General features: G+C 36.2%; 1 protein-coding gene across 1 annotated transcript in view; it reads right to left on the bottom strand.

Annotated features, from left to right (window-relative positions):
- Positions 1–18,609, bottom strand: part of PPP1R42 (protein phosphatase 1 regulatory subunit 42) — a 28,186-nt gene that overhangs the window by 6,821 nt on the left and 2,756 nt on the right. The window contains exons 2-6 of the mRNA XM_036338440.1: positions 18,040–18,206; positions 17,065–17,203; positions 14,930–15,046; positions 5,732–5,849; positions 1,735–1,866 (exon numbers count right to left, since the gene is read on the bottom strand). Coding sequence (XP_036194333.1) covers positions 1,735–1,866; positions 5,732–5,849; positions 14,930–15,046; positions 17,065–17,203; positions 18,040–18,206 — 673 coding nt within the window. The remainder of the gene's footprint in view (positions 1–1,734; positions 1,867–5,731; positions 5,850–14,929; positions 15,047–17,064; positions 17,204–18,039; positions 18,207–18,609) is intronic.

The following is an 18,609-nucleotide window of genomic DNA, read 5'->3' on the forward strand; positions in this document are numbered from 1 at the left end:
CTTAACGTTCCATATCGTTACAGGTCTCTCTCCCTTCCTAGCAGTGATTTCCCTGTAAGTGAGGTCTGCCTTCATCAGTTTTAATTCCCGGGGGCTAGCATAGTCTGGGACATATCCAAGGTACTCACTAAACGTTCATCAAATGAATAAATTAATGTTTCCATCTAATCACTACAAAAATAAATACTAAAAGATATGCATATATTTTGGATTTTGTTAAAGTGATTTTGTTTTCAATTTTGAGTGATACATTTATGTGATTCTATTTAGGACAAGATTTTTATTGTAAAATCTTTGAAGTTGGAGGTCATAGTCCTTATAACCTTAGCATGTATCTCTAATATGGAACTCCAAATTTACAAGGCTATCAAAAGTATGTAAAAGGTCAGGGAGTACAAAAATTACTCTCTAAGAATTTCTGTTCATTTATGATGCACTTGGTTATACTGAGTTGTCTTTAAAAGGTTAATTTTTAGCTCTTCTAAACATCTGAAAGTATATTGTAGATTTTAAAATGTATCTTCTAGACTTTAATTCCTGCTTTCTGTTTCTCTTGAGCAGTAATGACAGTCTTTGCATAAAGACTATAGCGTTAGCTATTGGCCACATACTTAAGGATAGAGCTATATACATGTACTGAGTGATGTCACTGTTTTTAAGTTTAAGCAGTTCAGAACTGTATCATCATTTGGATAGAGATGGCAATGGAGGAAGGGGCTCATTCCAATGTGTGTACTACAGAATCTGGGAAGAGTGAATTCTAGAATGCTCCCCAAGATTATAAAGATAATTGTTACCCATTACACATAGCTACATTTAGTTTCATTACTTAGGCAAGGGAGGTTGGCATGTCTTTTGTAAAACAACCTTAGGCATATTATAATCAAAATATGCAAGTGTTGGGACGTGTACATAAGAAAGGAGACATGCCACAGAGTATAGGCCACAGAAGTGGTTGTGATGCGTTTTTATTTTCTATCCTGATGAAAAATGTAATTTTCCCACTGTTGCTAAACGAATATACTAGTACTAGTGACTTAGGTTTCACACTTTACTAGCTGGTGCTGTTTCACCATTTACATAACTAGTACTGTGCACTTTGGTCAGATGGAAAGTACACATTTCCCCCACCCTTATGGCTCTGTTTACATAGTAGGAACGAAACACAAGTTTAGCTGATAGTGGCTGTCATATTCAGATATAAACATTACAGGTTAAATTTCCTAAGAATCCTATATAATAGAAGGCTAATATACAAATTGACTGAAAGGTGGAATGACCGGTCACTATGATGCACATTGACCACCAGGGGGCAGATGCTCAACGCAAGAGCTGCCCCCTGGTGGTCAGTGCGCACTCAAGGGGGAGCACCCCTCAGCCAGAAGCTGGACTCATGGCTGGCGAACACAGCGGCAATGGCGGGAGCCTCTCCCACCTCCGTAGCAGCACTAAGGATGTCCAACTGATGTGGGGGGAGTGGGCCTAAGCCATCAGTCGGACATCCTCCTAAGGTTCCTGGACTGCGAGAGGGCACAGGCCAGGCTGAGGGACCGCCCCTCCCCCACGAGTGCATGAATTTCGTGCACCAGGTCTCTAGTTGTAAATAAGTTAAAAAATGAAAAACTTTAAACAAAATCTAAACAAAACTTGCTCATTTCATGGCACATTTTTTGTTGAGGAGAATATTCCCTTTGCTAGTAGAAGTGGTCAACTAATGAATGGCAATCTACTTACTTATATAAGAGATACTGTCATCCTCCTTTTTACTGTTCCTTTTCTTACTGATTTTCTTGGCATCTTTGGATGCTTTCCAATTTATTAGAAATTGCCTTTCCATGTTTTTAATTTCTTTTCCATCAAGACAGTCTAGATAAAAATATATATGTTAAAATACAATATAGATATGTTTTGTAAGATATATATATTTCTTGTTCAGGGGCACACAAATGTGTTACTCTATATGCTGAAATAAATTTCTTTTTAAAATACTTATTTACACAGTCTGTATTTTTGTCTAGATTTTATTTATTTTTAATTTCAACAAGAATATGTGCTTATTAAAAGTAACTGAAACATGATGGGGGGAAAACATAAAAACATAGATGTAATTACTATGCATACCTCTCCTTCCCATCACTGACAAAGCTAATCATTGTAAACAGAATTTGATGTATGGTCACCCTTCTAAGATCATATTTAAATTATATTATTATTTTAAAAAGCAAAAATGTCATACCTAACAAAAATATCATCTATAATTATTTAAATAATATTATGGCTATTCTTAGGAAAAAGCAAAATATTTTTATCTTAAAGTGACTAAGAGGATTTATGTATGTAACACAATATTTTAAAAACACATATATTAATAATGCTTATTATATCCTAGGACATAGGCTATATAATAGGAACAACCCACATAGCTGCGCTCTTGGTTCTCTAAAGAGAGATTTCAGTTATCTTTACATTTTGTTCCTTTAAAAAATTTTTTGCAAATTAAGCATCTTAAATTAGACGAATAATTTTTGTATGTTGTAAGACATTTGGAAAATACAACAAAATAACATTACCTGTATTTCACCAGAAATAATGACTAAAAATCACTGATAACAATTTATTTTTTAATATATTTTTATTGATTTCAGAGAGGAAAGGAGAGGGAGAGAGATAGAAACATCAGTGATAAGAAAGAATCATTGATCGGCTGCCTCCTGCACACCCCCTAATGGGGATTGAGCCCGCAACCTGGGCACGTACCCTTGGCCAGAATCGAATCTGGGACCCTTCAGTCGAGCCAAACCAGCTAGGGCTGATAACACTTTAGTATATTTCTTGGCAATTTTTTGTTTTCTATGTATGTATATATGTGTATTATATAAAATTGGAATTCTCTATTTATACAGCATTACAGCCTACTTTTAAATATTGTATCATGAGCATCTTACTGTGTTTTTTTTTAATATATATTTTATTGATTTTTTACAGAGAGGAAGAGAGAGGGATAGAGAGTTAGAAGCATTGATGAGAGAGAAACCACTGATCAGCTGCCTCCTGCACACCTCCTACTGGGGATGTACCCGCAACCAAGGTACATGCCCTTGACCGGAATCGAACCTGGGACCTTTCAGTCCGCAGGCCGACGCTCTATCCACTGAGCCAAACCAGTTACGGCTGTGTTTTTCTTTAAACTCAATTTTTAATAATTTTTGACAGTATTCTATTGTATATGATATACTGTACTATAGAATTATAGGATATTTTATGTGACTTTAATCACATGAATATAGGTGACCTTCAATTAACATTAAGATAAAATGTTATCTTTTCTAGCAAAATTTCCTTATATAGCAGTTTAAAAAATTAAATATGTTTTCTCTCATCATCATGTAATGTCTTCTGCTAGATTCCAGAATGTAGAAAGGATGTAGAAACATTTTTTGGGTCATATTCTTATAAGGGAAAATAATAATATCCTGATAAAATATTAATTGTACTACTGAAAATATTAACATTGCCACTTAAATATGATCTATAATATTGTTATATTCCAAATCAAGTGATGAAACTGGAAATATAAACTAGAACCATAAACTCTAGAAGTATAATTGTTTCCATAGCTTGTCTCTTGTACTTATTTTAACTGAATAATAGCACTTTCCAAATTATAATGTAAGAAATTGGCAAAATATTTTATCATTATACATCTTAGTACTTATAACTTATTATTAAAGGTCATTCTTTTACACTCAGTTTTCCCAACCACTTGTACAGGTATATATTGATATCTTTGCCAGATATGTTTTAATTAATTGTATAATTTATTAGTATATTTTTGGATGTGTTATGTGTAAGTCAGTATATATTTTTAAAACATCTATTATGAGGATAAGGAATGAAAAACGTAAATCTTTTACCATAATCCCACTTCCTTATGTTAATGTTTCAGACAAAGCTGAGGAATGACTAGATTATGCCTCAGTAAATCTGATTCTATCTCACTTTTAGCAAATGATCTCATTTGAGGTTATTAGTTGTAGAGGTGGTTCAGAAGGGGAAGCCAGGTAATGGACACAAGATCAGAGACCCATGAGATCTGTTTTAATGAGCTGCTTTCAACACAAAATCTGCTTCCATCATATTAAGTAAACAAGTATCTATTTGATAAGTCCGGGTTACTTACAAAACAGAAAATGGCTCCATTTAGTTCTTTTTATTGGGACATATAAAATCAGGCCTTCAATTAACTTTGTGGGGTTTTGGGTTTTTTTTTTTGGTTTTGTATTTAGGAAAAACAAGGAAATTAAATGAGCTAAATCAAAGAGAATTTGATATATATGTATATATACGTAGAAGAAAAAGACTGTAAGGACACATACCAAAGTCTAAATAGATTTTGCAGGATTATGAATAATATTTATTTTCTAGAAGAAATATGTATTAAATTTTATAATCATAAAATATGTTATAGAAGATTTATTTTTTAAACTTTGAATAAATTCTCTTTACTTGGAAATTAGTACCCTTGTCTCCATATCTGTTACAGCATTGCCTATGGTACTGTATCATGAGAAATGTTTCCAGAAATGGTTCATGAACATTGGAAGATTCTTAATTATCGAACATTAATTGTATTTACTTTATTACTCTGCTTCCTAAGAAAAGTAGACTAATACAATTGTGTGCACTGGGGATAGAGAGGAAGAGGGGTGGTGCATGGCAGAATCATCTATAGAGCTTTAAAAATTACACATGACTGTTCTCTGTTCCCTACCCTTGGCTGGTGGGGTAAGGGGTGGGCAGAATATTGTGAAAAACCTTCTTGGATATTTCTGACATGCCCTCGTGTCAGTCTCTTCCTCCCCCAAGAGAATCACTGCACTAGCGTTATGATTAATCAAGGTTTACTACAGCTATGAGCTTTGAAAGAGTTTTGCCATAGTTTTTATACCCATGTCACTGAAATTCCGATATAGGAAATTGGCTCATGAATCTCCTTTGGAAGCGGCCAGGCTTGTCTCTCCGATGCTATATAACTTGGTCCCTTACTGGTCCATGTCCCCGATATAGTGCATATTGAGGAATATTATGATTGGAAGGTCTCATAAAGGACTCCCCATCCTGCTGCACGTTCAGTCAAATGAAAGGAACTCCTCTATGTTTTTAGGGTACCACTTGGCAAGTGTCAGCAGTGAAAATCTTGGTCCACAGAACCAAGCTAAAGAGGCTCGTGATCTTCAGAGGATTTGTGCCTACGAGAATTTGGCAAAAGGTGAGCAAATTCTACACATTTATGACTAACCCTTTTTGTTAGTAACAGCCACATTTTCTTTTTTTTTAAAGAAAGAGTATCTGGTGCCTTGATTAATTATTTCTGAACAGCAGATATTTTATGCTTTATTTCTCAATTTTAACTTTTGCTGTTATTAAAAATACATAGAATTTAAAGTTGACCTTTTAAAAACTGTCTTTTTAAATTGAATTTATTAGGTGACATTGGTTAATAAAATTATATAGGTTTCAGGTGTAGAATTCTAGAATACATCATCGGTATATTGTGTGCCCACCCTAAGTCAAGTATCCTCCTATCAACACTCAACCTCCTTATGACCTCTTTTACCTCCCCCCATAAAGTTGATCCAGATGACATATTATATTTCTGAAGGCTTGCTGTTAACTAAAAAGTGAACCAGGTCTCTTTTTTGAAGACAATTATATTAATATAAATGTGTACCCAGTGATTTGGAGACCAGTATCAATCTGTCTCTGTATTTTGGTTTGAGACAAACAGGATTTCCTTTTAGATCCATTTTCCACAGTTTCATCAATTTGCTCAGTAAAAATTCCAAATCCTATAATTATAGAAGAAAAAGACAAAATATGTCATAATTATCAATATATTTTCATTCAGTTAATTGTTTATAAAGGTAATTACTGCTTTATGTGGAGTTCTAGCTCAGTGCCAGCTACTTAGAAGGTGTATGATAAATCATTTTTGGATATAATGGTCTATGATAATAATGGAAGGGGGCTAAAGAGAAGGCAGAAAATTAGGTCCTGAGTTGGGGGCCATGGAACTGTTCTTTGTCATAGTCCCTTAAAGGGACCCAGTTCAGAAAAAACTTTTGCCCCTCTGGCCATCCATCCTGCAGAAGATGCTCTATTCTTAGTGGAATTTATGGAAGTGTCCAGATTAAGGCAATTAAAGAGCAGTGAGTAAGCAGTCCATTGGCATTGCAAACAATATTTGCTTTTTATTTTATAAAAGAATACATATTTATTTTAAAAATCTGTAAAAAGGTCAAAGGGAAAATATGAGAAAAAAATCACTTGCGCCGAAACCGGTTTGGCTCAGTGGATAGAGCGTCAAGGGCATGTACCTGGGTTGCGGGCACATGCCCAGTGGGGGATTTGCAAGAGGCAGCTGATCGATGTTTCTCTCTCATCGATGTTTCTAACTCTCTCTATCTCCCTCTCTGTGAAAAATCAATAAAATATATTTTAAAAAAAAGATAAAATATAATCACATTTTTAAAAAAAAATCACTTGCATGCTTCTCATCCAAAGATCATTTTTAATATGTTGTCATATATCCTTCTGGCCTTCTTTTTTTGAGCATAGGGATTTCTTTTTTAATTGTCATGTGGGTACAGTTTTGTTTTATGTATATCATAAACATTTGTGTGTTTTTATAGTTACAAGAAAATGATCTAATTGATATTTCAAGGAGTAGTTAAGTTATTCCATGGTGTACAATCCAAATGAATGTCAGAAAAACAGATTAATAGCATTTAAGAACCTGCTCTCTCAGTTTGCCCTCTTTCTCCCAATTTGGGTTTCTTTTTCCATTGTCACAATCCTTTTGTTCAATGCCTTGTTTTTTGTCCCTTTCCTTGCTTTCTCCCCTTCCTCATTTTTAATATGTATATTTTATTTTAGATATTTAGTGGAAGTGAAATATACTTGGACTATTTCTTATATGTGTCATAAAGTTCTGTTTTTAATTTTTGAAATCAGATAAATTTAGTCTGTATGAATTACTTCAAACAAGCAATGCAGAGACTGTTTTTCTACTCTATAGCCTTGAATTGATTTTAAAAAATTCAATAGCCAAAGGCAAAAAATAAAGGAAAACTACCTTTAATAGGACAAAACATTACTTTAAAGCAAATATTTTGCTGCTAATAAAAATAAATGTTGATAATTCTATGGAGAGCATAATCCAGGGCTCAGGACTGAAGGATGAAGTTACAACTTTTGAAGAGAGCTACATGACAGTGCATCAGAAGCTTCTCTGTTGACCAAAATTAAGAGAATGAAAATTAGCCTGGCTGGAGTGGCTCAGTAGCTGAACATCAACCTATGAACCAGGAGGTCACAGTTCAATTCCTGGTCAGGACACATACCCGGTCGTGGGCTTGATCCCCAGTGGGGGGCATGCAAGAAGCAGCCAATTGATAATTCTCTTATCATTGATATTTCTCTCTCTCTCCCTCTCCCTCCCCCTCGTCTCTACAGCATTTGTTTGACAGTGTTTGATACAGCCATAATTATTTTATGTGAGAGTTTCTCTGTATTTCTCTTAGTCTAAAAACCTCTAAGGAAGGAATTGTGCATTGCATTTTTTAGTGTTGAATACAATGTCCCATCATCCAAAAGTTCAGTAATAATAACAATAAGAGAACTTTACATCTATATAGATAAAAGAGTCCTGTGGAGTTTTGTTAATTGTCCCTCACTTGATAAATGACCCTCGACATACTCCCTCCAGTGCATGTTTATTTAAGACTAAACTAATCCTGTGCTGAAATATGATTACCCTTTGGATACGCTCTGGTTGTTCATTGCCTTCCTGTCTTTAATAAAATGCTTTCACTTTCCTATTCTTCAATAAGTTACTAAAGGGAGCAGACACTTTTCTGGACAGTCTCTGTTTGATAAATGATCATGTCATGCTATCACTTAGAGGAGTGCTGCAAAATCCTGAGGAGCCAGCTCTGTTTCCCATGCAGGGCTGGCGCTGAGCTCCTGTATGGGCGCCGGCAGCACTGGCAGTGCTCCCTCTACAATTAGTGATGGCCACGGACGAACCTGTATTTGACCAGCATGCTCCAATTTTTATTGGAAACGTCTGGCTCAACTGTCTTAACTAAATCTAAAGACAGCAATTTGTCATCCCCCTGACTGCCTGTCATCATCTGCTTGGGAAAATCTATAATTTTGGGCTTGTTTCTGACTAAACTGTGGAGTAAATAAATTTATCTTCGGGTTACTCTGCTTGTCAGGATCAATACTGAGCAGAGGTTGAATAAATTAGAAACTGGAAAAACATGACAGGCCATATTGGTTTGTTCATTTGTTGGTGTCTTATAAATCAAATATTTAGTTTATATAAGAGGCAAACACATCAAAATTTTTATTTCCACCATTTACTCGAAGATACTGTACCTCATGATAAATGGTCATTAGGAAACTAATGAAGTAAATCACTAATATATCTGACTGTGAGATGAGCTTTTCAGATATTTTATTTATTTAGCAAATTTGCAGACATAAAAACTTTAGGTATAAATTAATTTTTTTTTTATTTTTTCACGTTTTATAAATTTTTGTAACCATAATATTTATTTGACTTAATAGTGTCAGTAAGCTATATAATGTTGGCCCTATTGAAGTTCATGGCTCATCCAACTACTTGGAGATATGCAAAAGTTTTATTGTAAATGGTCATTAAAGTATTTAATATTTTAATACATTGATGCATACCTATTTAAGGAGCTATAGAAAAAAATGCAAAGAAATTTTAACCAAAAGTGAATGTCATTTAAATAAGAGCACTGTGAGTGACAGAAAGGAGTTTCTAAACTATGGAGCATTGTTTGGCCTAACCTCTCTTTCCCCTCCTCCTCGAGGACTGACTTTGCCACCAGTTTTATTGGGAATAATTGGGTCCTCCGCCTAGAGTTTTCTCATTTATCTGCCCTGGGTCTCATACTTCCTTTCTTCTTTCACATTTTTTTCAACCAAGAAAGAGTCCCACCTCGTTTTCTAAATTAATTAGTTCTCTCCATCCCTTCCCCTCTTCCACAGGCCTCCTCTTCTTGGAATCTTCTCTTTCATTTCTATTTTCATTGTCTCCTTCTCCCCTGGTTTTTATCCTGTCTCTTACCCATCATCATACACTTCTTGAAAGAGTAGTCCACACCAGTGCGCCTCAAACTTTATGTGCTTAAGAATCACCTAGGGATCTTATTTAAATGCAGTTACTGATTTGTTAGGTCTGGGGCAGAAGCTGAGATTCTGCATTTCTGAGGCTGATGTTCTGGTCCTAGGACCACATTTGGAGTTATGAGTCTAGGCCACTGCCTCTGCTTCCTTAATCACTGAGCACTCCTGCAGCCTGGGGCTTCTGAACCAGAACTTCTAGACTCATCCCTTATCACCTTATCGCATTGCCAATCTCAGACTTTCTCAGTCTCGGTTCTGTGGAGCACTTCCCTACTGACCTCTCCCCCTTCACAGCTGTGTGATTCCACATTCTTCAGGCTCCCTGCATCTTGCATGAATCTCTAACCCCACAAGTAACAACCTTCTGACCATAAGAATCCCTAATGTATGCCGAAACCGGTTTGGCTCAGTGGATAGAGCGTCGGCCTGCGGATTGAAAGGTCCCAGGTTCAATTCCGGTCAGGGGCACATACCTGGGTTGCGGGCACATCCCCAGTAGGAGATGTGCAGGAGGCAGCTGATCGATGTTTCTCTCTCATCGATGTTTCTAACTCTCTATCTCTCTCCCTTCCTCTCTGTAAAAAATCAATAAAAAATCAATAAAGAAAAAAAGAATCCCTAATGTATGAACATTCTGTTTTCTAAAAGATGCTTTTGAGAACAGAGCAAACATCTCATAAAAAAAGTGCTATACATGGCAGACTGTTGCCTGGATAGGGCAGCCATAAAACCACCTATTTAAAAGAGGAAAAAAACCCAAAGACTATGTGGCGATGGTGCTATAAAACCCCTCATAGTGCATCACCATGTTTCCCAGCACTGGTGCTCTCTCTGGGGAGCAGAAGCAGGTGTGGCATCAATTCAGTTTCTTCCTTTTCCATAGTCTATGTTTATTCCTCTCAGTGGTTTTTTTTTCTTCCCTGGACCACAGCAAAATGTAAAATCATGGCTAGAAAAATGTTTTTCTTCATTAACCCACTATATTCTTCATGTATATGCAGACATTTCAGAAAAAGGAGAATGTCCATGTTGATATTAGTAAAACATCTATTACACCAAGGAAGGAAGGGTCATCTATACGTGAGAACAACCACCAGATTTTGTGGGATGCCACATTGAGCATTTCATCATACTTGCATATCTGGTCAGTCCCATCCAGGATGGCAGTTTCAGTGTCTACTTAACCAATTTGCTGAAGAATTCTACTATCCACTGAGCTCTGTCCTCTATATCCAGTTGTCTGCCTGATATTTTCTTTTTTTTAAAATATATTTTATTGATTTTTTACAGAGAAGAAGGGAGAGGGATAGAGAGTTAGAAACATCGATGAGAGAGAAACATCGATCAGCTGCCTCCTGAACACCCCCTATTGTGGATGTGCCCACAACCAAGGTACATGCCCTTGACTAGAATCGAACCTGTGACCTTTCAGTCCGCAGGCCGACACTCTATCCACTGAGCCAAACTAGTCAGGGCCTGATATTTTCTATGGAACATTTTAAAGGCACCTCAAAATTGATCAAAATTCATGATCTTCTCCCTTTTCCCCAAACCTAACTCTTGAGTTCTCTATTTTCCATGGTGCAAGGCAAAAACCTGATTCTTGACTTCCTTCTGCTACATTCCTTATATCACCACCAAATCCTGTCTACTTTACTTCCTAAACAGCTTTCAAATATGTTCATTCACATCATTTTTATCCCAACCCTATTCAAGTTTTCACCATCTCTCACTTTCTAACTAGCCAGACTTCTTCCAATCTATTCTCTACACCAAGCATGTCAACCTCAAAGAGTAACACGGGCCAAATAAACAGGTTTAAGTTTATGTGGGCCGCAAAAAAACAAAAGCTTCAATTTTCATAGAAATGTAGGTTTGTTTTTTTGATAGAGACATGCTGAATACAAAGGGCTGAAATAAATGAGTAATCGTTAACATAAAAAAATAGAACATTTTAATAAAAATTAATATTTTTTCTTGAACATTAACTTACCAGACACTGAATAACTGCACAAATTAATAACCATAATGTAAATAAACCTATCTTTCTCATTCTCCAAAAGCGAAATACTTTTGTTGCACACACCAAACAAGTCAGTCCAAGACTAATGATGTGGCAATTCGCTGCTAGTATTAGTGGAGAGAAATGGTGCGCCTGCATGTAAGGGGCGTAAGGGAAATGAATGCAACATGATTATACTAGTAGTAATCAGTCATTAGCGAACATTGTGGTTTGTTATTAATAATTATGTATAACAGGACATTGTAAAAATTAAATTACGAAAATTTTATTGTTTCTTACATACCATTATATTGGCTGGGCTGCAAAAATATTTGTTGTGGGCCGCGAGTTTGACATGCTTGGTCTACACTGTAGCCATACTGATCTTTTCAAAATGCTAATTACTTTACTCCTGGCTTAAACACCGTTAGTGTTTCCCCATTGTTCTTAGGATGAAGACAAACCTCTGTTATCACCTATGCAACGTTTACCCACCAGTTTATTTGCACTATGGTTCACCTTCACTCTGCTTCCTGTTTCTCATTTTTGCCATGCTTTCACCTGCCTCAGGGCCTTTGCACATGCTATTCTGTTTACCTGGTAAACCCTTTACTTCTCTCAGAGAGCAGCTCAGCAATCCCTTCCTAAGCGAAGCTGTCCCGAGTTCCCTAACTAAGGCAAATCCCCCTATTATAGGCTCTCAGAGTCACATACTTCCACTTTGTACTACTCGCCATGGGTGCATTTTTACATTTGTTTTTGCCTGATTATTTGCTTAATGTTTCTCTTCCTCTCAATGCTGAAAGCTCTTCTGAAAGATTGTATCTGTTTTTGCTCACTATTGTCTCCCCAGTTGTCTAATAAGTGTTGCCACATGATAGGTGTTTTGAATGGATGGATAAGAAGAAATGAATGAATGCATGGATGAATGTATCTGGGGTTAGGAGCAGGACAGGAATTGTAAAGGAGAAATTATATGGAACCATTTTGAAATATTTGCTTAGAGGGCTACATACATGGAAAGAGAAGACTAGATTAATCCTCTCTTTCATTTCCTCCTCTACTTCTCCACTGTCCTCACTTGCCCTTCTGCTGCCCCAATTCTCTGTGTGAGACCAGCTTTGGATTAGTGAATAGGAGAGATGAGGGTAAGGTTAGAAGATCTTGGGGGAAGTCCTTGACATCTGTGGGTCTGTAGAAGTGAGAGGTAAGGGGATGAAACCGAAAACAGCAGGAAGGACTGAAGCCACTTGGCCACCCAACTTTTTCCAGGTCCTTATCCTGTTCTTCCACCTCTAACGTAGCTCTAGGCTAGGGCATGGATATTGTTTTGGAATATCTGTGTTTCCCATTGACCCATTTCTCTCTTTTTCTTATTCCTTTCACAGAGCTCTAGTATTTCAGTTGTCATGGCAGTGCTTTTCCTTGTTATTTGTGTTCTTTTTAATTTTTCTTAAATGTCTTCCTCACTGCTCAAACCATAATCTTGATTGGAAGATTCAAAGTTATTTAACCATCCAAGGGACCATTATTTTTTCATTTATCTTATTTCATGTATTTTCTGTCGATGCATTTGAGGAACCTATGGTTGTTCATATCAAAGCAGCTGTTCCAATGCTAAAAACCTTGGGTAATTATAGTGGTTTTGTGAGGATTCTCTAATGATGTCCACTTTTTTTTCCCAGTGGCACAAAGCTGTCTGTTGCTGAAGTCTCTTAGGATGGATGTCAGTGACCTAATGTATGGCATGTTGAGCTTTCTTTCCCATGGCATAGGGTTTGATGTCAGCAGCTTCTGGGTAATTTCAATCAATGAGCGCAAGTAATGGAAAAATTAAAGCCCCCCCCCCCCCCAAAAAAATGGAGATCTGGCCTCAGGAATACATACAGAGAAATAGGTTAATATTATGATGCTAAACTTCAACATGTCCTTTGATTAAGACTTCAGAGGATGATGTTTAATGGACCACAAAAGCACATTTCAAGTAAACCCCATTCAAGATTATATTCAGACTTCCACGAAGCTGTGGCTAGGCATTTTTAATTGCTGTGTCTTCTTGCTGAAAGTAAAAGAACTTGAGATTTTATCCTCACTCCTTGTATATCTTCTCTAATGGGAGGGAAAAGCAACTTTTGGCATATACCAACCTCTGGACTTGCTGAATGTTTTCTTTTTAAGGTATTATTATCCACATAGTCTTTTAATTTTCCTTTCTCTAATTTTTTAGTTTATATGCAGAAATTTCAGGTATGGGAAATATTTCATGAAAAGCCTATAGTTTCTCAAACCATAACAAGGAAGAAAGTTTCTAATATGTTTCTGTGGCATTGGGTAGAAGAAAACCTTGGCAAACCCTTGCCAAGGCACTCTGTTCTGAAACATGAGTAATATATGATACTTGACCCAACATAGTCTGTTGTTAAATCTAATGCATTTCTATTAACATCTTATCTGCCCTCATGTCAACCATTCAATAGCATTCAGTGCAAGAACTTTCTTGAAGTTCTTTTTCCTCTTGTCTTCTCTTGCATCATTGACTCCTGGTGCCTTCTCATCTAAAGTATTGGAGTATTTCTGTGCTTAATATTGGCCTCATTCTTTATCTCTGTCTTTTACCCAGTTGCATGGTTCTAAATATCAGGCTACCACTATATCCCCAGTTCTTCACACAGAAGCTAGGAGTCATCCTTGATTCTTCTTTTTTAAATTACTACACATCCTACTCATAAGCAAGTTCTGTGGGTTCAACCTAAAAAGTTACCTGTAATCCATTCACTCCTTTTCATCTCCAAGCAACCATCTTCTCATACTTAATCTCTATGGTAGTCTCCCATCTGGTCACTTTACTGTCATTCTTTTTCTTTTTTTAAAAAATATATATATTTGTTTTATTTTTTTACAGAGAGGAAGGGAGAAGAATAGAGAGTTAGAAACATCAATGAGAGAAACATCGATCAGCTGCCTCCTGCACACCCTCCACTGGGGATGTGCCCACAGCCAAGGTACATGACCTTGACTGGAATCTAACCCGGGACCCTTCAGTCCGCAGGCCGACGCTCTATCCCCTGAGACAAACCGGTCAGGGCCTGCCATTCTACCTAATTATTTCAGAGTGCTTTTCACAATCTTCTCTGCTTATATTTTCCTGGTCCCCTCCCCTGTCACACTGTAATGTAAGCTCCTTGAAGGGAGAGAACTTGTCTTATTTATCATTTGTATCCCCAGTGCCTAGAAAATGTTTCCCCAAGGGTCTAAAACAGAACCTGGGACACACACTCATATATATAATTTTGAATAGATGACTTTGATGGGGAGGTTCAGAAAAAGCTACACAAGGGAGATGGTTTCCCCAAGGAGTAGAAAGTTCATGTCTAGTCATAGTTACTAGAAACTCATTCATTGGGAGATCAGAGGTAAGGGGCAAGAAATCTAGTCTCTAGAGGGGGAATATTCGATGGAAAATAAAACAGAGGGAAAAGCATAACTTCCTACTCAGAGAAACTTTTTTTCTGTTGGTGAGTATGGGAAGCATTGGATATAGAAGAGAAAATCAGGTAAGAGGACAGAATTATGCAAATAAGTACATTAAGAAGTAAAGATTAATAAGCTAGTTTTTAGAACAAATCCAGAATAGTTTTTAAAATAATACATTTTATAGCAATTTCAAGTAAGTATTTTTAAATAAATTTTTCTTTATACTACCTTCACATGCAGAAGTTGATTGTCAACTGCTATGAGTTGATGAAGATTTTCCAGTATTTCTAAGTCTTTTATGTCATCAATATTATTATTGCTGATATTCAATATAGAGAGGGATTTCTGTAAGAAAATAATTAAATTAGTATTAGTAAACAACCTAATTAAGTGCTATATATAGGAACCAGAAATCCTAATCTGTGAAAATTTTAAGATGGTTCAGTTCAGTCTATTTTGCTCTTTAGGCAAGAAAATAAAAACCCATGAAGATTTTGTTCCTATGTTATATATTTTTTCATATGGAATGTTTAGAACTATGGTAATTGTGACATAATTGTGATATAACTTACCTCGCCTATATAATAAAAGGCTAATATGCAAATTGACTGAACAGCAGAATGACTGGTCGCTGTGATGTGCACTGATCACCAGGGGGAAAGACACTCAATGCAGGAGCTGCCCCCTGGTGGTCAGTGTACTCCCACAGGGGGAGCGAGGCTAGCCAGAAGCTGGGCTCACAGCTGGTGAGTGCAGTGGCAGTGGCGGGAGCCTCTCCTGCCTCCGCTACAGCCAGCTTAGGCCCACTAAGTCAGACATCCCCTGAGGGCTCCCGGACTCTGAGAGGGTGCAGGCCGGGCTGAGGGACCCCTCCCCCCTCCCCCCACCAAGTGCACAATTTTGTGCACCAGGCCTCTAGTATTTTAAAAGTTTAATCAAGGCATAAGAGAAATTTATAGAAAAAAGAAGCTAAGAATCAAGAAGCAAAGAAAGAAAAAAAGGTGTCCCAATGAACAAATGATAACAATGTAGAAAACATGCTTAGCAAGTTATTATTTTGTGTTAAAAGTCACTAAAATTTGTACTCACATAGGAAGAAATTGTTTTTGTCAGTTTTTCTAAGTAGAAAACACTGACCAAGAATTAAAGAATTCAAGAAAGCACTGTTAAAGAATTAATTTTATCTCTCTATGTAGTTTTCTCTTAACAATCCATATGTTCAGAAGCTACTTAGAATAATAATTAACTAATTAACAAGAATTTCAACATCAGCTGTTAATGAGGACATAAATATACTATACAGCAACACTAAATAAAAGCCATCTTAAGATCTAAGGGCCAGGATTCTCTACAAAGATCACATCCACACAAAGCTAACATAAAGAAGATATTTCTTGACACTTTTTAAGACCTGAAATATAGATTTAAAAATTATGCCTTATATTTAGAATTTCAGAATCTGCTTGAATATATGCAAAAATTGAGTACGCAAAAATATTTTCCACAGTGTTTTGTAATAAAACTATCCATTCCCACAGTGGTGCCAGTCTACTTGGATCAATTGAGGTTGAGCTCAGACACAGTTGATTCTATGGGGAGGGTAGAAAGGGTAGGATAGAAACCAAGTCACCTCTTTCTTTTCCTGTTTAAAGCACTATCCTTTCATTGTTATATGTTTGGTTCAAAAACCTTATACTAGTACTGTCCTCCATTTCTTGGCCCTCTGAAATAAAATCAACAAAATCTGTAAATATAACAACCATATTTCATTGCCCAGAACTGAAGGTAGCTTTCCTCTAACAAATCCTATTTGAGGATTAGCAAAAGCCTCTGTGGTGCCCTCTGGTAGCTCAACTCATTGTGACACCTCCATGTGATGTCAGGTGACAGCTGAAGCATCAAATCCAGTGCTCCCAGATCTGTCTGCTTCTGATGAGTCATAGCCATATGTAACACAATCTACAATTAAATCAGAATCCAGCAAAAAAATGACTTACTGTAAAGATTCTCTAGGTTGTTTAAAATTTTCCAAATGTGCACTCATCTTTCCTTAGGCTTTTTGAGTTATGATAATCACCAAGGTTAAAATTATGAGTGAATTAACATTGTTAGAACTTCATACTTTACATAGTCTTTTAATATCCTTCTTTTGATTCTTCCAATAGCCCTAGAAGCAGATACTATCCCCACTTTATAGCTGCTGAGTCTCTGAGGAATTATGTGGGAAAAATTAGTTTTAGCCCTCAAATAAACTCTCAGTTGGCCTATAAATATTCAGAGAATCTACATGTCCAAATAAACCTTCCTGGTCCATAACTGTTCATCACAACATTCTCTGTTAGAACACTCAAATGTAGCCTTACTGCCAGAGATTGAAGACTTCTTGGATCAAACAGAAGCTTTTCTCCAAGGGGAAGTCTCTGACTTTCAACATGAAGCTCTCTCAGTCCTTCTAATCCTTCTAGACCCTCTACGACAGCAATGTAATTGCCTCCAAGATACCTGCAGAATAGAAGACATACTTTTAAGCAGACATTCTATGAACATCATGGTCTTTAAACATGATAAAAACATAAAATCATTGAACTGTGTGAAAATTATACATACAAAAATGTTCTTTTTATATTGAATTAATGAAAAGTTTATATGATTTTACATGTAATTTAGTCTAAGAAGCTTGTTTTTCTTTTTAAGTGAGAGAATGGGAATAGTCCTTATTAAACTATTTACCCATACTCCTCATATGTAGAGTGCAGAAGAATCACCTAGGGTTGTAGGTTTAAAAATGAAGATTTCTGGGCTTAACCCACAGAGATTCTGTCTTGACTATCTAAAGAACCCAGCATTTCCCACCCCATTGTCCTCTCCCCATTCTAAGGCCTCTGGCCCACTTTTTGAGAAGCACTGATAGTTCTTTTAGTCTGGGAAAATTGGATCCACCAGTCTTCATTGTTTAATTAAAATCATTATAGGCACAGTAAATGCCTTTTTTATAATCAAGTCTACATCAACATTAATTTTATGACCCTGCCCTTTTCAGATATGTGATTCTGAAAGGCACAAAACTTGAGTTCCATGGACACTTTTCTCACTATTTGAGCCTACATAAGGATGTTTTTAGGTTTTCCTATAAGCCTTAAAGACAACCTCCTGCGAAAGAAAAGTATATCAGGCTTAATAAAACACAAATTGTTTGATACTACATTTGAAACAATTTTTGTATTAATACTACTAAAAGAGAATAAAAATTGTGGCCTGTTCCACAAAACAACAGATAATGGAAATACCTGCATGCAAGAATATTACTGTAATGATGACAATTAAATAAAAGCACTTACAGTTTTTCCAGGTTCTTCAACGAACTGAGGTTCTCTATACATGAAATACAATTGTTTTGTAGGTACAGGTGGGTCAGATTTGTGGCAAAATTCAAGTTAGTTATTTGACTAATACGGTTATCATACAAATATAAAACACTAAGATTTTTACAAAGAGAGAGGTCATCCTAAAAGAAAAACAAAAAACACGTCATACTTAATTTTTCTTGAAAACTTGTTTGTTTTTAAGATAGTTTTTCACTTAAATCATTCGTGATATTCTTAAGTTTAATATAAAAGAACAATATCTCTTCTTAGCACAGTCAAAACAAGACTAGAATAAGTACAAAATTAGTTCTAGGTTTTAGTATTCTGTAACTATATCTATAAAATTATATTTGTTAAGAACTATTTTCCCAGTGCAACCAATTTTTCTTGGAAGCAATTAGGCTTCTCTGGAAGTTGAAGCATTTAAAAAATTATTGCTCCAACATTATAAATCTGGTCTTCTTAGTCTTTCTGTAGGATTGGAAGTAATTGTGATTTATAATACTGAAAATTGGATGTCAGCTAGATATTCAAGAACAATGA

This window comes from Myotis myotis, unplaced genomic scaffold (assembly GCF_014108235.1).
Source record: "Myotis myotis isolate mMyoMyo1 unplaced genomic scaffold, mMyoMyo1.p scaffold_m19_p_16, whole genome shotgun sequence".
Classification (NCBI taxonomy): Eukaryota; Metazoa; Chordata; class Mammalia; order Chiroptera; family Vespertilionidae; genus Myotis; species Myotis myotis.